This window comes from Callorhinchus milii, unplaced genomic scaffold (assembly GCF_018977255.1).
Source record: "Callorhinchus milii isolate IMCB2004 unplaced genomic scaffold, IMCB_Cmil_1.0 Scaffold2, whole genome shotgun sequence".
NCBI lineage: Eukaryota > Metazoa > Chordata > Chondrichthyes > Chimaeriformes > Callorhinchidae > Callorhinchus > Callorhinchus milii.
The window spans coordinates 36,732,925-36,756,154 of record NW_024704743.1 but is presented as its reverse complement, the minus strand read 5'-3'; the positions used below and the strand labels follow the sequence as shown (position 1 = coordinate 36,756,154).

The window sequence follows — 23,230 nt, the reverse complement described above, 5'->3', positions numbered from 1 at the left end:
CCAAACTGCCTCTGAAAGCACACCTCACATCTGCATTCTTGTGGTTTGTTGCAATGCAATTCTAAAACTGAGATCTTGTTCCTCTAAGCAAACCCTGAGAGTCAATCCAGTTCCTATTGTGCGTGTGGATGTACATTTACTGAGAATAAATTCCAAATATGTCAGTTTTGATTTGGGATCAGATTTCATTAGTAATTATCACACTAAGTACGCAGAAAATATTGATATATAAAAAAAACACATGCCTGTATGGGGCGGCTAATGAGTGCTTTGTGCACCAAATGGTACTAACAAACCTTCTACCAATACAATCAACTCACAGGTTTGAAAAACAATCATGTCTCAGCTTCGACTGGGTGATTGGCATGGGTAGTGCTCCTGTCAGCACTCCACACCGATGCAGTACAGAGATTGCAGAGCCTTCTACAAAGCTTTTGTATCTCCAGGCATACATGATCAATGCTGCCCTGGCATCAATCATGCCTCTCGGAAACTAAGAAGGCTTTCTAAGGAGGTTCTGTGAATTTTAAAACTCCTGGAAGGTATTATAACAATATCGGAGCGAGCTCCCCAATAAATATTTCAACAAGATATATGAGAACATGTGGAATAAACCCAAACCAGCAACACTCCATAGGATATATATATCTCATGAGAACAAGACAAACAAAATTGACTTAATCAGAATGATAATAAGTTGGAAGATAGGCAAATTGTGAGAGTGGATGTATATAAGAATTCAGCAGCAATTTCTTAGAGACTAGAGGCTGTTAAATTTAACATTTTGCTATTTCAAGTAACATCCTTTCCTGGAGGGATACAATGGAAATTTGTGCGAATTAGTAGTCGAGAAATTGCAGCGGGAATTTCACCAAAGACTACAACCTCCAGCACAGATATATACACTCCAAACTAGTCACAAACTTTTTCTGCATTCAGCAATGGTTGTATTTATGTTTTTTATGGTGAAGCACTATGTGAACGTTTGAAAGAAGCTGATGTAATGAACTCTGCCAGGAGCACAAATGAAGGACGTAATTCAAGGACAGGGTTATGTGTGACGCAGGAAGAGAGACCTATGGAAATCATATGTTGCTAAAGTAGCTAAACAAGGCAGTTCTGGTGAGTTTCCTATATTAGGACTTAGTTGGGAGTGTTGAGTGCAATTCTGGGTGTACCAATATCAGAGTCACAGAGCCCTGCAGCATAGGTCCACAGAGAATAACAGGCATGGAGGGTTGTAGTTATACAATTATAATACAATTTACATTGATATAGTGCCTGGGAGGACGTTCCAAGGCGCATGAGGATAGGTTTGAAAAATTGGGCTAGTTTATTGAAATAAAGAAAGTTAAGTTAGGATCTAATAGAGATCATCAAAATTCTGAAAGGTTTTGAGAAGATAAATAATGAAAGATAATGAAAGGTCAGGATTGTCAATGGATGAGTTAACGGGGAGGATAGAGGAGATGTTTTCACAGAAACGGTTATTGGTACATAGAATGCTTTGCCACAAATGCCTATTGATACTCAGACCACAACACATAAAAGAGAACTGAATACAACAACAACAAGATTACATTTGTATAGCGCCTTTCATGTCGGGAGGATGTCCCAAGCCGCTGGACAGTGTACAGCTTTTCAGACCCGAGCTGGGGTCAGGGGGTGAGAAAGGAGGGGAGGGGAAGGGGGGTGGCCGATTGCATGATCAAAGAGGAGGGTTTTGAGGCGGAACTTGAAGGAGGCTAAGGAGGGGGTGAGGCGGAGTGAATGGGGGATGGAATTCCAGAGGTTGGGAGCAGAGTAGCTGAAGGCTCTCCCGCCAATGGTGGGGCGGTGGGTCGGGGGACATGGAGCAGGCCGGAGCTGGTTGAGCGGAGGGAACCAGCGGGTTGGTAAGGGGTTAGGAGGTTGCAGAGGTAGGGTGGGGCGAGAAAGGGGGAGATGGGGTCACGGAGTTTGGTGCGAGAGAGGACATGGGCTGCAGAGTTTTGGATTATCTGCAGCATGTGGAGGGAGGAGTTGGGAAGGCCGACAAGCAGGGCATTTTCATAGTATGAGGATGGAGTGGTCGATAGTGTTGAAGGCGGCAGAGAGGTCAAGGAGGACAAGGAGGCAGAAGGAGTCCTGATCACAGATGTTCAGAATGTCATAGTGACTCTGACCAGGATAAATATTTGAAGAGGCACAATGCAAAATTGTGCAGAGAAAGAGCAGGGAATTCAGATGAGCATAGTTAGCTCCAGTGGAGAAGCTAACATCAGCATGTACTCAATGGACTGAATGGCCTCCTTCTGTGCTGTAATTTCCATGATTCAATCATGATATTTGGAGAGTATCAAATTAAAAATATGCTGTTATCTCTAGAATGAAGTGTGTCATATAGAATTTTATCATGGACAATTTTGCTTGTACACAGTGAGGGAGTAGACGAAAAAATCTGAAGTATGTATCTGTGTATTGATCGATTGCTGGCAAAAGCAAGAATAGAGTTATAATCAAATAAATTTTCTCTCTGCAGGGACCAACACGTGACAAATGACAAAAAAATTAAAAGATTACTTCTGCTATACAAATGTAATTTTGTTGTTGTTGAATCTCTGTTTACACTATTTAACCTGCAACATTTTCTGACAGCAAATGTAACTAGTGAAGTGACGTGAACAGACATTAATCAAAACAAGTAGTCTGCCCTAAAGTGCAAGTGTTATATTTGTTTCATACATATGTGCCCATACAGCATTGTTAAATGCTTTGAGACATCTTCCTAATGTGAAAGGTGCTATATAAATGGAAATTGTATTGTATTGTTTCTCCCTGAGAGGGAATCAGCAGATCATTTCCTTTTGTAAAACCTACATTGACTTATAATAGTAATATTAATCTTTGCATTTGATATAGCGCCTTATCACATCTTCTAGATGTCTCAAACGTTTCACAGGATATAATGTAAAGTGAATTGTTTTGCGGGCGAAACGTGGCAATCAATTGCGCACAACAATTCCCACAAACAGTCGTGGATTAAGTAACCAAATTATTATTTTTGAAATTGTTATTTATTTATTTTTAAAAGGGATTATTACCCCCAGAAAGCAATGCGCCAATTAACTAACAACCGGGTTCTTACTTACTGCTAGGTAAACAGAGGCGTGTGAAGTAAGGAAACTTGCCCAATGTTTCGCCCCGCCCTATGACTTAACAGGGCTTGAAGCAATGTGAAAAGAAGGAATGGAAGTGAAAGGATGTGATGAGTAAGCTTGTTTATGTTTTGCAAAGAAGTTTGTTAAGTAATGTACATGTTACAAGGCAATTTGTTTATTTACATTATGTAAATCCAAACATGCTTCAAACAGTCCTAAAAAACATTCTGTATCATATTAAAAACATACTAAGAAAAAAGGTTCAGGAGTCGACTTGGAATTGAATGGTAAGCTCACACTATAGCCATGAAGTGAATGACCAATTTTTGACAATCTTAACCATCATACACTGCCTTTATTAACTCTTATTTATCCCGATAAAAGAAATCACAAACCAATCATCTCTGTCCTTGAGTCAGCACATGATGATAAATATACACGATCCACACCATTTTCTATATTTTTCATTCATTACTTTTCCATGTGAATTCCAGGGACTGATTTGGCAACAACATTTACCAGGAAATGTGTCATGGTCCAAGCTTAAAGTACTCCCACACACTGCAAAGTAAATACCTGTTTCACAACATTTATTTTAGCTCAACACGAAATGCCTGGGTAAGCAATGCTCACTTTTGATTACTTTTCTTGCCACGTACATTAAACACTGCCAAATCAATTATGACTAACAATGTATTTGTTATCATATACAAGTCCACTTTCTTTACTTGCTTACAGTTTTTAAAAAATACAATAGAACCTTATTTCAGTAAACTACAGGGGCAAAGTTAGAAAACAAAGCTTGCCCATGCTACAAAACTAAAATAAAAATTATAGCTGATGGAAATGTGCAGCAGATTGTGGAATTGGTTTGTTGAAGAAAGTTGTGTTGTGTTTGACATTTCATCAGAATTGATGTGATGACACATGGTAGAGTGGGTGGACTGCATGAGGTGAAGAGAGAAGTGTGTAAGAATATCGTAGGAGTTATCAGGAGCAGACCTGATTGAGGAAGGCTGAAATTTGTGCTGGAATCCATGAAGAACGAGTCAGAGTTGAAGGCAAGCGTAAACAAGATAAATGTGACTGTGAAAATAGAGTTTGGATTTTCACTGTCATAAACAAGATGGGAAATAGGTCAAGGTTAGTGAGAAGGAAGAAAAGACAAGTAAAAATCACGCGCGACAGGTAGTTGTAACAGTTTAGAAGGGGGAGAGGGCAGACCCGATCGGGAGGTACTCTGTGGTGATGGCCAGCTATGTCCGGCAGAACACCTCGTCACTGGCCCTGACCACCTGAATGGTGATAAAACGGGCCTCCCCTCAGGGTTTCATGCACGGTCAAGATATGGGCCAGTCAGTACACTGCCCTCGGGCCGGCTGCAGAGGCCAGGAGACTGTGGACCATCTCTTCCTGGAGTGTTGTTTCGCAAAGGTGGTTTGGAAAAAGATGGAATGGATTCTCTCAAGGTTTGTCCCTGGGGACCTGCTATCATGACACTCGGTGCTGTACGGACTATTCCCGGGCACTTACAGCGAAACCCACATAGAGTGTGCCTGGAGGATCATAAACGCGGTAAAGGAGGCCCTTTGGTACTCCCGAAACCAGGTGTTCTTCTGGCAGAACGAGGGAACGGTGAGGGGCCTGCCTTAGGCTTGCGCACGCTAGGATCAAGGACTATATACTGAGAGATAAGCTGAAGTTTGGCTCAACCCCGGCAAAGGCCAGATGGGGCCTGACCCCGGCAGGAGGCGCTCCAAACACAACCCACTCAGGGTGCACCCACTGGGTAGCCCACGAGAGCACCCAAAATTGACTGAAATAAACGTAAGGGTACAGGACGCTCGAGATGTAACCAAAAGCATCCTGTAAATGTATGTACAGTAAACATGTGTGTGTACGGTGCACATTGTGCGCCTTATCAGGGTGTGTGTGGGCGCACACATGGATGCATGCGGTGCACATAGGGGTGATTCCCGACTGTTTTAAAGGGAGTGTCCCAAAAAACGTGTGCGCAACCTGTGTGTGGCGAAGAAATGTACCGTAAACAACGGAATGTTTTTTGTATCGGGAGAAAAGAGAAAAAAATTGTAACAGAAGACGTTGTGTTTGTTTTGGATTTCCGTTCGATCAAATATTATATTTATAAATAAATAAATATATATTTTCAAAAAAAAGGCAATAATTCAATTAGCTGCTCAGCTTTTGGCTAAGCTCAACTGTAATCTCTGTTCTGATCAGTTACTCCTTGAGCTAGCAACGCTAGAGAAGTTCTCATGTTGACGTTTGTTTGTGAGAGGCCAGCACAACAAATCTCACCAAAAAATAAGAGGATTATGGGAAGAATTGAGCTCCTGGCCACAACTAAGCTTTCAACCCTCTGTTGGTTGGGATCAGTATTGCAGTACTTCCCATCTGAGGGGTTTGATCTGCTCCGACAGAGACGAAGCGGAGATCCAGGAAATCAGAGCTCACTTGAGCACTTAAGTCATTGGGCTCAGGCCGGGCTTGCTGGTGATCCGGTCACTTGACTGGCTCGGGTGGTCTTGAAGATTCTGGTTCAGGTCCGCATTGTCCTTTGATAATTTGGAGCCTAGAAGAGTTTTTGCGGCTTGGCGGGGACAGCCCTCATTCCCTAATGGAACGCATTCAGTCTAATTCGATTAATGGGGATGAGCAGGCCTAACCTCGCTCACCAATAAAAAAAATTCAAACAGTAGAGATAGAAAGAAAAATTACAAGTTAATGTTGGTAAATCTGATTAAGGATTACACCTGAAATATTCGCCCAATTTTCTGTTTCAGATGCTGATTGACCCTCTATGTATTTCCTGCAATTTTCTTTCTTTTTTACTATGGCAAATCTTTCTATAACAAGCAATTTCCATAGTATTTGCTGATGTGATAATATAGTCAAAATAGTAGCTCAAAGCAGAAGGTAACATTTATTGTACGTGTCTCCAAGAGCACCCGCTAATGATTTCTGTCTTCATAACATAATAATCTGCACAACTTCATATCAAACTTTCCTGGAGTTCTGTACCTCTGACATCAAGGCACTCATTGTAACATAGTTTTCTCATTCAACTGTTCATTACAAATGGTACATGAGCCCTAATAATTGTTCAAAGTGAAAATCTGGGGATTCTAACACAGTTCATTGATAACAAAAATAATAATCATTGCACATGTCTTCGAGACGTCTCAAAGCGCTTCACAGAATATACTATAAAATGAATTGACTGTACATTTTGTGGACGAAATGCGGCAGCCAATTATGCACAACAGTGTCCCACAAACAGTCATGGATTGAGTGACCAAATTATTATTAGAACAACATTTTTTTTAAGCAATTATTACTCCCAGAAAAGCAACTTGCCAATCGACTAACAACTGGGTTCCTACTTACTGCTAGGTAAACAGAGGTGTGTGGAGTACGGAAACACTTCGTCCTGCCCGGGAATTGAACCCAGTCCTCTCGCTAGCAAGACGAGTGCTCTAACCATTAAGATACAGGACTGCACAATGGTGTTTGGATGCACAATGGAAGCTCCTGAATATGATTCAGGAACCTATATCACATTTATGTTGTGCGTTTGCTGCGTTGCTGTAGTTGTCAGCAGGTTTGCATTATTAATCCATCAACCAGAGCCAGCGGTGACCATCTAAACCGGTGGCTTCAAGCCATACCTCCTGAGTCACTTGCTCCCAAAAAAAACTAAACCGTAGATTCCAAATCAGCTGCCATTTAGGAACAGAAGGCATGCGGGAATGTAGTGTCATCACTGAAAAACGGCGTGCCTCCCAGTACTAAATGGCAGAATAAACTGGCCAGTCAGGAAGAACGAGGACCATGTATCACATTCCTGCAGCTCTCTATGCTAACTCAGGTAGTATAAATGAGCTAGCTATCAGGTATCACCACGCACTTTAATTAGCTTTCTGACCCCGACTCCAGTGCAACACCTGCCCTTTTAGGTGCTAAAGACGTATCAGATGCTTCACAAGCTTCCGTGTTTGTGTGGGCAGTCTGCTCTATAAATGCCTACGGGTGTGTGTTTTCAAGAAGTCAAAAAAAAAACACCACGACCCAGCCTCACCCTGACCCAGCCTCACCCTGACCCATCCTCAACTTGACCCACCCTCAACCTGACCCACCCTCAACCTGACCCACCCTCACCCTGACCCACTCTCAACCTGACCCACTCTCAACCTGACCCACCTTCACCCTGACCCACCCTCACCCTGACCCAGCCTCACCCTGACTCTCACTGGGACTAGCGTCATTCTCACTGCACTATGTTTTAGACATGCTACTTTCATGACTTGGATTGGTTATTAACTTCAACAGACTATAACTACTTAAAGCAGTGTAGGTTTTAACGACATTTTCAGCATCTCAACTGCCAGGTTGTCAATTTTTTTTCTTTCTGGGTCCGTTTGAAAAGCCCTGGCCATGTCCATAATATCCTCCCATTCATCTGACCCCATTCAATAGATTTAGGGAGCCCGTTTATACCTGACCTAAATGGTCCAACTTTGCAAGCGACTCGAGACACCAAATATCTGCAGCTGACCATTGAGCATCACAGCCAATAACAGTCCTGTCCTCTCGTTTCCATTTCCATTAAGGGAGAGAGGGGGCACTGTTTATCAAATAGGAGAATGAATTCTAGCTGCTTTTTTTTTAGCTGCACAAGTTCTCTCTAAGGCTAATTGTGTTACAGTAATAATAATCCTTACATTTAGTATACAGGGCTCCACATAGGGAGGATGTCTTAATGCAGGACTTTCTGTAAAGTGTAGTGATGTAGTGAATCTGTAGGGATTTTGTGGGCAAACACAGCAGCCACTTTTACATACAACAATGTACCACAAACATCCATGAAGTGAGTGTCCAATTTTATTTGGGGGGATTATTGGCCAAGACATCGGAAGAAACTTCCTTCTGTTTTCGAATAGTACCATGGAGGTGGGGCATCAGTTTAAAGTCTCATCTGAAGGTTGGCACAGCTAACAATGCAGCATACCCCCAGCCCTGCATACAAGTGTCATCTTAGACTATATGATTTCCAAGTCGTGATGTGGGGATTAAACACACAACCATCAGATTTAGGGGCGAGAGTGCTACCAACTGAACCAGACTGATGCACAATTTTAATTCAGCCCAGCTGAGATCAGATAGCTTAGCACAGATCAGGAATATGAACTGCTCAGTTTCACTTGAGGCAGTGATCACCAACTGAAACAACAACTTGCATTATATAGATCCCTTCACACAGAGTAATCTAACAGCACTTCACAGAGACAGTGCGAGATACTGAGCAGGGAGCGTGGGGAACGTGACTCTAGGCATGGTCAAAGAATTAGGTTTTTAGGCAGGTGGGAGTGAGTGAGTAAAGGAGGGAGAGTGAGTGGGGGGTGGGGGAGAGTGAGATGCATTTGATACAGAGCATATGATGTCAAAACATCTCAAAGCACTTCACAGGGAATTGCTGTCAAGTGCAGTGACTGTGTAGTGATAGCCAAACACAGGAACTCATTTAAGAAACTGTCTGATGCTGTTATGGGAGGATGGTCAGGTGGGTGTTCTGGCAAGATCAGATCAAATAGACATAGATCAGGAATCAAAGAATATCTTTTTACAATAAATCATATTTTAAATGAAATGTACATTTTAAATATATTTTTAACAAAATGGCAATCTTTTGGTTACAAAACAGTTGATACGTTAACTTCGATTTTCTCCACAGGATAGTTAGTCATTGTTATTGCCACATAGCTCTTGCATTTACTGTAATATGTTATGCCAATTTGATTTCCTGCAATAAGCAAACCCTATTTCTATTAGAAGCACCTCCCCAGAGACTGGTCTGTACAGATGGCTGTCCACCAACAACAAGAGATAACTATTAGCACAGATGAAGTATTTTTTCTCTGTATTGTAGTCAAGATCATTAAGACATCATTAAAGTCCAATTCTGCAGTGACAAGCACAAGTAAGAGCCTGTGCAACAGAAACACCATTCACACAGTCAACATCTCCATTACCCACACTAATGAGGAAGACAGCTGACAGAAACCCGCTCTCATTCTCCAGGGGCTTTTGCACTAAATGCAGACAACACAGAGGATGGTATTAGAGCTATCTTTTTTTAAGAATGTGGAACATAATCCAAGCCCCCTGTGTTTTCACAGGCTTCACTGTTATTGATCAAAATGCTCTTCTGTTTGCCTTTTGCTGTGTGCTCCAGTGAGTACTGTAGTTGCTATGTGCTGTGAATTTACAGTAGCTCAGTGTCTGGAACAGGAATACTTTTATGAAAGACGTAACAAATGATGGTGTTCCTAATTGTTTAATTGGTTTTAGTGTCATTACACATCTGGATGGCACAACATATTCAGAATTATAATGTGTGAATATTAAAGTAAAAGATGGGCTGAGCACTGACAAATCAAGCTCAATACAGATGAATATAGATTAATGCAAGTTATTGCAAAAACAAAGTAAAAATATGAGGCAGATAAACTCCATGAATGGATAGAACCAGTTTGCGCACAGCAATGTCCCAGAGGCAGCCATAGAGTAAGTGACCATTTTTATTTCGGGGATTGGTTAGCCAGGACACTGGGAGAAATTCCCTTCCCTTTTAGAACAGGGATCTTTAACGTCCACTGAACAGGCAGATGGTCATTGGTTTAACATCTCACTCGAAAGACAATACCTGCGACAATGCAACACCACCCCCACCCCGCAGCATTGCATTGGAGTGTCAGCTTAGACTATGTGATCTTAAGTTCCAATGTGGGACTCGAACCCATAGCCTTCTGATTCAGAGGCAAAAGTGCTACTACTGTACTAGGCTGACTGCCCAGATCACAGAGTCAGCTCAGAGGAGAGCAACAAGACTGATCACCACTTAGAGGAATGAGTTATGAGGAATCAATATAAATAGTAGAATAATAAAATAATGGAAAAGACGCATCAACGGGAATCTTTTGCTGCTATATGGATACTAAATAGGGATACTAAATGAGACACTAAATAGAAAGAGAATCCAGAACAAAAATAAGCCAATACAGCAGGTTAAGAGGTAACATATACAGGGTTGTGAAGGGAAATTTTAAGACAGAGACCAGGAATGATTGCCTTACACAAAGGGTAATCAATAGCAAGAATAGGTGGTTGAAGAAATAGCTTTAAAATGTAATGGCAGGATTATAGAGTTCTGGAAGGATTAGATCAAATGTGAAAAGTTTTAAACTCTTAATTTATTCTGGCCACAAAATTTTCTGTTACGCACCATAAATTGTTCCTCCACAAACTGGCAGAAATGCTGTCACAATTGTTCATCCATCAGAAGAACTTCATCATGTATCAAAGTCATGGTGTGTGCTGGAAAATAGCATTCACACTGCACCAATTTTGGTATAAAAATGATTGCAGGATTGAATAAAACTATCCCATAAAATTAATGGCGTATATTATAAAAACAGGCGACTGAAATGATTTTTTTAAGATGGCAATTTAATATGGGGTTCAGATGATCATTATAAACCACTCATGATTCAGTGTTTATGTTAACAGTACCAGCACGATCATTAACACCCAGCACAGTTGCCAGCAGTCTTTTGTTCGCTATACAAGTGAGGCAGACTAGAAGCTGAGGTGGGAAATAGCAGACACGGGGCATGTATTTGAATGATGCGTGGAATTGGAGGGAAAAGAGCAGAGAAGATTGACAGCGTCAGCTAGAGCAGTAGAGAATAAGTGGTGATTAGCTGGGCCAATAGAAAAGTTCGGAAATATTTGCCACAAATTGTGGGGAGATTTGGGCAAATTGCGGGGGCATTTTTTACATATTTTGCAGAAAATGGCAGGGTGTTGATTGGTCCTATTGAGGTACAGTTTACTTCCAACCTACATTTTTTCACTTTATTGATAAAAACTAAACATGAGGCACTTTTCTATTGGACCAGGTGATTAGTTACTTACCCTCCCTGACCCCCTAAAGATTGGGGGATTCTCCCGGTGTCCTCGCTAACAGTTTATTAAATAATATTAGGCAAAGTATTGCAGATGGTGAAAATCTGGTAAGTTATCATTTCAGGTCTATGACCTTTAGTCAGAACTGACCAAAGATCATTCACCTGAAACTTTAACTCATTTTTCTCTCTCCATGAATGCTACCTGACCTGCTGCGTGTTCCCAGTGACTTCTGTGTTTATATCTTGAATAACATTGGTCATTCATTTCATGGCTGTTTGTGAGATATTACTGAGTGCAAACTGGCAAAATACACATTCACTATACTTTACAATCAATCCTGTGATTCGCTTTCAGAGCTCAAATGTAAGGATTATTCTTAATTTGCAGAAACAGGAACATTCTACTTAGCCTATCAAGCCCGCGCCAATTGATGTTTTGTCTCTATAACCTGCTTTATTGCAAAACCTGCCCCATGAGAAAACTGTTTGTTTAACTGCTCTGAGATGCCACCTGGCAGGAAGGGCGCTATGTAAATACAAGTTGTTGTTGTAAATAAAAAGGTGGGGTATTTTGGCTCCAGGTCCTGTTCAGATTCAGATTTCTGTTGTGAAGTAAATATGAGAGAAGAAATTGGTCAAGGGGAGTGAGATTGGGGGTGGGGGGGGGGGGGGTGGAGTGGGTGGGAGGGAGTTGGGAGGGGGACATAAGTGAGCAGAAATTAATAGCATGATCTGTTGATCTGTTGGCATCTGTTCAGTTACAAATCATTCAGGCTCTTGTCAGGGCTACAAGAGTACCAATGTGAATCTGGAAGTAAAGACTTGTTAACTTACACTGTTCAGAATCAGGATATTTCTGGAGAGGAACATAAATTTTGTTCCGGCTTTTTATTGCCATGTTTGGCTGCATCTCAAAGTTAAGGGCAAACAGCTGCTTCCATAAGCTGCAGAATTGTTTTAATTTGCCTGCATAATCTGTGTCAGTAAATTATTCCTAAATACACGATCACAATACCAATAGTTAAAACAATAAAAGGGCACTGGGAAAGAGCTAGAAAGTGGGACTAATAAAAAAAGTACTTAAAAAGCAGAGGTAGCAATGACACAGAGACAATAGACCAAATATCCTTCTTCCTTGCTTAATGTTTCTCTGCTGCTAATACTGCCAAAGGAGCAATTGGCAGATTTAATTAAATTTAAATGGCAGGTTGATGGTTCACTATCCTGTGTTAGAACTGGAATGCTCCACAGATATGAAACGTTGATTTTGAAACCTTATCCGTTTTAGTGTGTCAATGGTAAAATTGTGAAGATGGGGTTTTAAATGTTAAAGACTTTGAAGTACAGCCTGTAGACAACTGATGTGGACAGCTGCCTATTACTGCATATCATGCATACCAATTTTCCTCACGTTAAAACAAAATCTGAATGGTTTTAACAGGCATTTAAAAGGACAATTCATCCTTCCAATCCTTAATAGAGAAAAATACTACATAACACTAGTGGACCAAACACACAACTGAACTTAAGTAAACATAGTACATCAAAGCTAGTACATATCAGCAGAAAAAAGCAGGATGGTTATTAATAACTGGTTATTGAAAAAAAACCCTGCACTTTGCAGAGAAGGTTCTGCCCAGTTAGGCTGAAAACTTAATACAGTTATTACCTTACCTGCTGGCTTCCTTAGACATTATACATTCGCCGACAAAATACAATCAATCCACTTCACAATATATTCTATGAAGCTTTTTAAGATGTCTCAATGACATGATAGGGTGCTATATCAAATGCAAGGATTATTATTTTTATTATTAAAAAGGAGAACATGATACAGTGAAATTTTGTTAACTGAATACTCAATTTGACAGTGCAAATTATTCGATAAACCAAACTATTCATATAACCGGGCTAAACATAATAGGAGACTCATCTTCCGGAGCTCTAAATTCTATTCAGGTAACCGAACTATTCAATTATCTGATATTGAATTAACCAAATTTCACTGTGTAACTATGTCTAAGGAAAGTTCTTGCATTTAAATCCTTTTAGAAAGACCATGTCCCGCTCCAAGATGCTCCCAGGTCTCTGAAATGCAACCCTGCGTGAAGGGTGCTACATAAATGCAAGTTGTTCCTGTCCCAGGAATTAGAAGGATCCAAAAAATTAAGTCCCCCATATCTTAAATCTAGATCCTACCTAATATTTAATATTTAAACTTGGGGGAAGTGGAAAGAGACTGACATAGGTGGTTGGATCCACTGATATTGGAGTAACACTGCTAAGTGGTGGATAATTGCATGGCTCAGACCATCCTGCTCTCCTGATTAGAGAAGGCTGCAGCATGGGAACGAGGCTCCTGGAGGAAAGGAAAAAGTAATTCCCCCAGAAAAGTAACTTCATTCTTAATACTCACCAAAATCACTTGGAAAAGAGTGGTCACAAGTTGGCTTTCTTCTATCAATCTGAAAAGCAAGATGTACCATCATGTTAATTAAAACACAGGCAATGAATGTGTCCCCATTAATGGAGACATATTATTTATGCTACTGAATGCATAACTTTAAGACTCAATGTGAATGACAACACTGCTAAAATCTATAGGTCAGTGATCTGGAACACTGACCTCCGACTAATGCAGTTTGTAATTGAGCTCCACATACACCTAATAAACAGGAATAATGTCAAAGTTTATTGGAAATGACTGGCTCCCTGCCTTATTGATCAAAGCTAGTGACTGAAAAAGCAATACTGTACTGTACTTGAACGCTTTATAAGGAGCTGTTAAGGTAAAGCAAAATTTTTCCGCACTTTGTATTAACTATGCACGTGACAAACAACAAAAGAGATGCGTTTGGTCAAGCGAAGATAAATTGAATTTGCAATAGATTTTATTTACTGTGGAGAATTAGAGGCCCGATCTTTCAGACACACTTTGTAGCCTAGTGCCATTTCCACAGAGAGTCGGAAAAATACATTTAAAAGAGCTGTATGGCATAATTTAAATGAGAAAAATGCCAGTGTTCTGACACTCAAACAATCTGATTCCAACAAATGGGATGTTTCATTCTGTGTTTAGTAAGCCTGCTGCTTAGTTTTAAGGATAGCTTAAAAACTTGTAGACCTTCTATGGGAGGTTCTGTTGCAAATGGAAAATATAAAAGCCACTTGGTACATAAACTTACATGCATCATCTGTGAATTCAGAGTTTAATAACAATGCATTTTCCCTCACAGAAAGCTTCAATACATGAAATAATTAATGAATATTTTAAAAAAGACAATGGTTTCGAATTACAATTGTGACTTAATCTTTTTTGTAGATTTACAATAGTTGTCCATCACACCAGCACAAATTGCTGGTTTTTACTGGAAAAAAGAGACTTCAGGTAGTTGATTTTTATTCATGGCACACTCCTTACACAATATTTTCAGTTATGCTTATTTTGAGGAATTTAAGATCAAAATGTTTCTGGAACTCATCTTTCTTTTTGGAGTCATCACTTTGTCCCTTGAAAAATATCCAAGCTCTTATTTTCCACCAATGCTATGAAGCCATATAAGTAAAGAAATCAAATGTTCTTTTACGTGGCCCAGTAAAAAAATAGTTGGCTCCTAACCAGTATTATTGCCTTTGTTTTCTAATTTTCATTTTTGAAGGAACTGACTCATGCTGGTGTACAGTTCCACAGGCACCAGACATCCTCCAATTCTCAGTCAAGCTGCTATTCCTCGTGTGAGAGTCTAGACAGTGAATGTCAGCAGCTTATTCAACAACATGTCAGCAGCCTATGTTTTCTTCATCTCGCTTTCCGACAGAGATTATTGGACTGTATTGGGAACCCAATTGCCACCTCTTTTTCTACCTCAAGGATTCTCAGGCCAACGATAACACCCCCATCACTGCCAGAACTGAGATCAGGAATCAAACCTGGGACAGGCTTGGTGTGTAGGTCACACATACACTTTAGGCCATCGTTTTAGCAACAGAGCCATGAGGAAAGTGTAACTGTCTAAATTTATGTGCAATCATTCAAACATAAATAGCATCAAAGTCAAAAAGGCAAAGAAAGTGTTAAATACAGTTAATTTATCTTAATACAGTAGTCAGAGTGATCATATTATACATGTAGTGATATGTATACAAAATATATATTTTGTTTCTAGGATAGGACATTGTCAACAATGCTTCAATGTCCTGTATTTAGCAACTGCAGCAAAACTGATGAAACTAATTGGATTGGGTAGCCTGCCAAGATTTCTAACTGGGTTTGAAAACTTATTAGGAAGGTCACCAGTCTTTACAAGATCATACAGACATGGCTGAATCATTAAATTTTAAAGCTGCAATATCCTGCTGCATCTACTCGAAAGCTTCCAATTTCTCTAAAATAGAAGGCACCTCTTAGCTCTCACGTACAGAACGGTTTTAATATTTCACACCCTAAAGTTACCAGTGCAGCAGTCTACAATTAGCAGCAATCCCAGGACAATTGAGAACAAACAATTGATCTCAATGTAATCATTCATTCTGCTGACATACATTGATTGGATTTAACACTTTGCTGCTGAAAACTCCACACCAAGATAATCTTTACAAATGATATGGACAGCCATTTTATTGCTTCCCAAAGTAAGCATACCTACATGCCCCATCAACTGTTGACCCAGCGCCTTAGGATGTCCTCCCATCATGAAAGGCGCTGTATAAATGTAATTTGTTGTTGTTAATGATGACAACTAGATTTGAACAACAATCAAAATAAGGAAATCAAAATGCTAAAGTGATATCCAAGTGGGGTAGAGCTTCAAGCCTCAGCCAAATTAATAATGAGAATGACAATCTTTGTATTTGATATAGCTCTTTTCATGTCGGAGCACGTCTCAAAGCGTTTCACAGGATTTACTGTAAAGTGAATGTTCATTTTGCAAATGGCAGCCAATTAGGACACAGCAGTGTTACACAGAGAGCCATGAATTAACTAATTTTATCTGGGGAATGTTGGCTAGACCACCAGGAGAAACTCCTTTCACTTTTTGAATAATACATTGGGATCTTTGATGTCCACCTGAATGGGCAGACAGGACCTCAGTTTAATATTTTATCCAGAGAAGATATTCCATTAACATCAATGTAGTATTGTAAAGGAGCATCACATTTTAATTTTGATTCGGTTAAATGCATTGCATTTAGCCTCATTAAAGAACTCAAATTCTATCTGCCCTTTGATTTAGTTAAGAGCACCTTTATACCCTGTTGAGGCCTCAAAATTATATATTCATGAGTCTAATGTGCGCAGATATCCACAGGTACCACCAAATTGACCACCAAATAAAGTCGCTATTTTTTATAAACATTTTTAACCAGACTGAATGCAAAGAGAGCAAGTGGGGGTTTGGAGTGTGTGTAGGAGGGGAGTATGCTTTATTGGTTGGGGTTCAAACTATACAAAAATGGTGTTCCGTTGTCAATGTTGTGTCAACTGTGGATTCCTGTAGCTTAATGGTTAGCACGCTCACCTAGCAAGCAAGAGGACACGGGTTTGATTCCCAGGCTCGGTGAAAGGCAAAACGTTAGACAAATTTCCTTACTCTACACACCTCTGTTTCCCTAGCAGTAAATAGAAACCCATTTTTTAGTTCACAAACAAAAACAGAAGTCGCTGGGATCACTCAGCAGGTCAGGCAGCATTTATGGAGAAAGGAAAGTGAGTCAATGTTTCGGATCCATGGCCCTTTGTTTTAGTTAATTGGCAGATCGTTTTCCAGGGGTAATAAATCCTGAAAAATAAATTTGGTCATTTGATCCATGACTGTTTGTAGGACACTGCTGTGTTTCACCCACAAAATACAGTCAATCTATTTTACAATATGTTCTGTGAAGTGCTTTGAGAAGTCTCAACTACGTGATAAGGAACTATATCAAATGCAAGGATTATTTATTATATATATATTTCCCCTTTCCCCACTTGTCAGCTCTGAAAATTAATATGTAATATCATTGCCCTTGATTATATGCCCAAATAATGTCTAAACATTTCAAATCACTTCACTTGCAATCTCTGTTAAGTGATGTTTTTATAGGCAAATGCAGCAATCATTTTGCACGCAACAAAGTTCCATAAACAACTGTGAAATGAAACTTTAATTTATTTGGAATTTGCTGGTTAGAACACTTCTCTTTTCAAATACGATGTGATAAGCTTCTATACCAAATACAGGACTATTATTATTATTATCATTATTATTATTATTATAATAAATACAGTGGAATCCTGTTAGAAAGTGCTTTGTTATAACAGATTGGTTATACAATACAAATTTAGATTTATATAGTGCTTTTCATGTCAGTAGGAAGTTCTAAGTATAGGAGAAGGAAGGAACTATATTCAGAGGCTTTCTAATTGATAGCTTGGGAAGCTAATGCTCTGACCAGCAACATGCCTTTAGTATTGCAGCACAGGATTTGGTTGTTGTATGGCACAGTGAAGTGCCTGATCTGTGTCTGAATCGGAGGGATTGCAGAATACAAAATCCTGGTTAACCTCAATTTATACAAGGTATATCTGGAGGCAAAACAGAGACCTGCAACAACTAAAAGAAAGTCTTACATCAGGTTAATTATGTGCCCTTTTTTGGTCACCCACAAATCAAATCTAGTTGATAAGCAATGAACAGTACATGTAAACGGGCGTAGGAGAGTTCATAGAATAGCACTTAGCTTAATAGAAGATACAATGTACAAACAAGGCAGCTCAGAGCAAAGAACACCAACAATCTACCTTCACTATCCTTATCTGACTTTAAAACCTGGCAATAGTCCAACTTGTCTTCTTCATGAAATGCAATGAGATACCACAATTTTTGGAATACCAAGACTGGTATGTGCAGCAGACATTATGAATGACTCACTCTCTCATTCCAAACATAGCACAAGGCATTTCAGTCATCTGCTGGATATATCTCACTCGCTGTGGCGCTGGATGACCAGCTGAAAGAAACAGCTGTAAGTGCATTCTTTCAAATGGTTTCAAATGCCAGGCAGGAAAAAAGAAAAGTTTCAAATGGGTTTGGTTGATTTTGTCAATAAGAATCTTGCTGTGGCGAGCCAACCAGCAGAGCAGGGAGTATGTGATCTGGCACATGTTTATGTGGAGCTGAGTGCACACTGGAGGGTAATATCATAAGGGTTTAAAGGGCATCTCCCTGGAAACAGCATCCCTTGATGGCTGCAAACTGAAGCTGATGCATTGTTAGAGGAATGAGTGCTATCTGTGTTCCACGAAAACTCTGCAGTGCCTTAGCTCATACATGGTGTTACATTTATGGTCACTGAATTTGCTTTTCTCCTACATTTCATACTTTAATCTCACAGTATTTCTTCAAAGCATAGCATGCCTTAATAATTACAAGACTGTGTGCATTATTCTACTTGGTAACAATAAAACTCTTTCCATGTTGGATGAACATTTCGAAAATACTTCAGGGATGGTAGGGAGAGATTTTTAAGAAGGGTTTGAAGATGGGGAAAGGAATGAGGTAAAGAGATGTCGGGGAAGCTTCAGGAAGTGGGGTACAAGACAAAGTGGGCTGAAATAATAACTTGCATTTATATCGAGCCCCTCAAGCAGGATAACGTCTCAGAACGCTTGACAGTGCCAGAGCCTGAAATCGAGTTAGGGGATGGGGGTGAGTATAAGCATGGTCGAGAGGAACGTCTTCAGGCGTGACCAAAGATAGGGAAGGAGGGGCTGAGGAGGAGGAGGGATTGAGGGAGAGTGTTCCAGAGTTTCGGGGTGTAGAGGCTGAAGTGTAGCCACTGATGGTGGAATGGAGAGCACAAGGGACAAGCAGGAGGCAAGAGCCAGTTGAGCAAAGGTAGTGGATTGGGGAATAAGCAGGTAGGAGAGGTAGGGAAGTACCAGAGCATGAAGAGAATGCTTTGAGATGACTGGATAATTCTTTTGTGACTAATGAAAAGTTTTTTGCTGCATGTAGGTGGTGGACGTGGTAGGGGGGCTTTACGTGGGTGGGGGGAGGGACATGGATATGCTTCAACACACTGCGCCATTTTGGGGATCCTGGAAACATCTTATGTTTCATTTATGGGTTTATGAGCTGAATTTCAGCAGAGTTCTGTCAGATATTCTGACAGTCCTGTCCTTCAGATAAGACATTAAACCAAGGCCCTGTCTGCTTATTCAGGTGGATGTTAACAGTCCCATGGCACAATTCAAAAAAAGAAGGAAGTTTCTCTCGGTATCCTGGCCAATATGCCCAGATAAAACTGGTCGCTCACTTCATGGCTGTTTAGGGTACATTGCTCTGCATAAATTGGCTGGTATTTTCGCCCGCAAAACACAGAGTCACTGCACTTTACAGTAATTCCTGTGAAGCACTTTGGGATATCCTTTCATGTGAAAGGTGCTATACTAAATGTAAGGATTATTATTACTATGATTATTATTATATTACACACTATTATGATCATCCAGCTGTTATCAACAGATCAAACTTATTGTACAAGGGCGAATTGTGGTAAATTCATACACTGCACCATCACTGACATTACCAAACAGGCTGATCTGAGTGCAGCAACTTCAGAATGTAAATAACATTTGTGACAGCAAGTTCCTGACTGCTGTGTTATCAAGCACATAATGTTCAGTAACATTCTGTGCCATCTAATTTAAAAAGCACTGTTCTATTCTATAGATTGCTGCTAATTAAATCAATTAAAAAGAATCATTACCATTGACTGACTTTTCTATTTACTAAATGTCTAGTCTGCATTCCAAGTGGACAGCAGATTACCAACTTTTCCATAAAATTACTGCCACACTATTGATGAGTGAGGCTGTCTGGCACGGTCTGACTTCAAAGGGTTCTGTCAGCCATTTAATCTCTGGAACTCTGGCAGAACGCTTTATCTTGCTCCAAGACCCTCCTTGCAATTTCCTACCCTCAGATTAAATTGCAAGAATTCACAACACCCCCACATCAGGCAACCAAATAATTTTACTCACTGTTTCCCTTGCACTCATTCACTCAGCTTTTCAAAAAATATACTTAAAAGTCAAGTAACAAAATGCATTGGTACTGAATCTATTCCTTTATTTTGTTAGCCTCTTGTATCGCAGCTCCATGATTTAGCTCCCTCAGGGCACTGACTTTAGTTTTAAACCTTTAAGGATCTAGATGGGTTTCAATTTTGCAGAAACAAACACTTGGCACGAAACACATTTTCCTAAAAATTCAGCCGAGAATGAGAATAGAGGTACACTGGTAGTGAACTGTTACCGATGCCCTTAATATAATTAAAACTGTAAACCTGCCATTATTAGCAACAAGGCAAATTCTTTCCACAATCACGATCATCCCATTCAATAAATTTGTGGAGCAGCAACTCTCAATTTCTGATACCTTTGCATTCTGTCATCATGTGAACCCCCACTCCCTCCACCTCCAAAAAAAGAAACTAGGGCTTTATCTGATCTGCCCTCATACAAGATCCCTTAATACAAGCTGTTCAGGCTGTCAAACCTTTTCTGTCTGTTGAATGCTACTGATCATTAAGGGTTAAATACCTTGTCTCATCTGGTAACCATTTTGGGGCAGTACATTGGTACTAGTGTTAGAATTTACACTTTCTGTATAATGTTAGAATCATAATAGATGTTGCGAAAGGGTTAACTTTTAACTTTTAAGTTAACTTTTAAGTGAAGTGTGGGGGGCAACTGGACTGACGCTCATGATTAACTCAAGAGCAACAAAAGGCAACCCTCAAGAATAGCAGCTAACAAGCAAGTTGCTAAAACTAGAGGACCTTGGTACCATCCCGGGATACTGATAAGAAATAACCAGTCACTTAAAAGGAATGTACTAATGATCCCACCTTACAAAATAACAAGCATCAGATAACAGGAGTCTTAATGACAATGTGTATGTGTGCTGAGTCACGTACATCCCATGAGGTGTTCACGTGAACCCAGCATGATTTTGACCAGATGATCTAATGTCCGCACCATGATTGGACGAACATCGGTATAAGATTTCCGATAACTTTGTGTACGGGGCCGTCCTGGGTCGCGGAGACAAGGGTACGCAAGATGGGACCATCCCGGGCTGCGGAGACAAGGGTACAGGAGATGGAAGACTGAGAGCTAGAAACACTAAGACTGAGGATATCAGATGGAAGATTGAAAGCTGTAAGCAAGAAGACTGAAAGCATGAAGAATCAAGCTTTTGTGCTGTAAAGACACAGTGTTGAACTCGAGATATCTACGGTGGTATTGTTCTGTTATAAGATCTGTTGATTGTACCGGCCTTTGGTCTGACCCGTCGGGATATTGGGGAATAACGAACGAATAATAATAAAACAGTCAGATATCTGGTTGCAAACGGATTATGGCTGATTTTATTTTCTAACACTAGTACAGTCGAAGCAGCCCAGGTGGTTTCCAATAGCAACAATGTCCTTTTGACATCATCCATCGTATTACTTTTGTGTTGCTAACCAAAGATACACAGACTTAAAACCAGAGGCATTAGTGGTGCCTCTCAGGCTATTCATTATCTGATTAACCTCAGCCCTTTTTCACCCCTGAAGACTCATTTTCATTTTCAGTACCGAAATCGATTCTTTAAATTTTCTCTGACACCTTGCTACCAGACAATGCACTTTCTCAAAAAGACGTGTTGTCTTGGGAAATGAATGCTGCATGGTACAGCCTTTTCTGCTCGTGCTTAACAAACCTGTCAATCTCTAAGTTTGATCTAAAATATTTTTTAATTAAAATAAATTAGTGCACCAACGTACAAATGCCCACTTTTACAAAACAAAAGCTATTTTATTCCTCCTTCCTGTCAATCTGCTCCCAGATGACTAACATTGTTACTTTGAGCCATCAATAGATGTGACAATGGCTCAATAAAGATACCCCCCTTAGCCACCTGATTTGCATTGGCTACTTCTCAGTAACACAGCAGTGTGGTCGATTAGAAGCACAAACCCATTTCCCACCACTCAGTTGTGCTATGTGTTTATCGGTGCCTCATACTGTTTTTATGTTCTTATATGTTTTCATATGTATTTATTTTTAAACACACAGAAACAACAATATTCAAGCTATCTAAAAGCAGTCTATTTATTTTTCTCTGAAAACTCCCCTGAAAGCACAATTGTGGGATTCAGAGGCCTGAAATTCTACCTAATTTTTGGCCCTAAGACCATTTATCTAAAAATTTAAAACTGCACTAAATTGTAAAATAGTCTTGACTTTTGTTCAGATTCATAAATTCAATTAATTTGAAAGCCAACAAACACAACAATTTGCATTTATATTCCACCCTTCACGCGGGTAGTATCTTGGAGTACTTAATGGTTTAATGTCGAACTAAAGAAGGAGAGGTGACCAAAGGCGCAGTTGAAATGACGGGTAGAATGGGGTGTGAGCAGATTGGAGAGGTGGGAGGTGCCAGAACAAGATGAAATTTAGAAGTGAGAGTGAGGGTCGTGAAATTGATCCATTCTGTGCCAGTGGAGCCTGGCAAGAACTGGGGTGATAGCACATAGAGTCTTGTATAGGTGAGGGCACAGTCGGTAGAGTTTTGAATCATTTTGACCTTATTTATAGGAGATCTTGTTTGTGGAGAGACCGGTGAGGAGTGCATTGGAAAAATCAGGTGGGAGGTGACAAAAGCATGAATGAGAATTCCAATAGCGTTTGAAATAAGATGGGGCAATAAGGAGGATAATGTGGAGGATGGCAGTACTGGTTAGCGACTGGATATGAAGGATAACTGAAGATCAAACCTGAAGCCAAGGTTGCTTACAGGTTTTGTGAGTCTGAAGATAGGCAGGGAAGGTTAAGCAGTTCAGAACTGCAGATGAGAAGGGTTTGACGGGAGCCAAGGATGATGGCTTCCATCTTAAAAAGCTGTTTCTTTTTAAGAACTTTTTGAAGAAAGCCTTCTTCTAAATTAAGATTGAATTTTACTTAAAATTTTTCCACGTAGTGAGGGTCCAAACCCGTGGTTGTCAGACATCAAATGACCAACTAGTAATTATCTTTCTTGGGAGGGAGATAAGCAGGGAAAGCTG

At 40.1% G+C, this 23,230-nt stretch overlaps 1 protein-coding gene across 1 annotated transcript in view; it reads right to left on the bottom strand.

Moving 5' to 3' along the window:
* ulk4 (unc-51 like kinase 4) overlaps window positions 1-23,230 on the bottom strand; it is a 261,176-nt gene that overhangs the window by 66,641 nt on the left and 171,305 nt on the right. Inside the window, exon 31 of the mRNA XM_042332045.1 lies at window positions 13,545-13,593. Coding sequence (XP_042187979.1) covers window positions 13,545-13,593 — 49 coding nt within the window. The remainder of the gene's footprint in view (window positions 1-13,544; window positions 13,594-23,230) is intronic.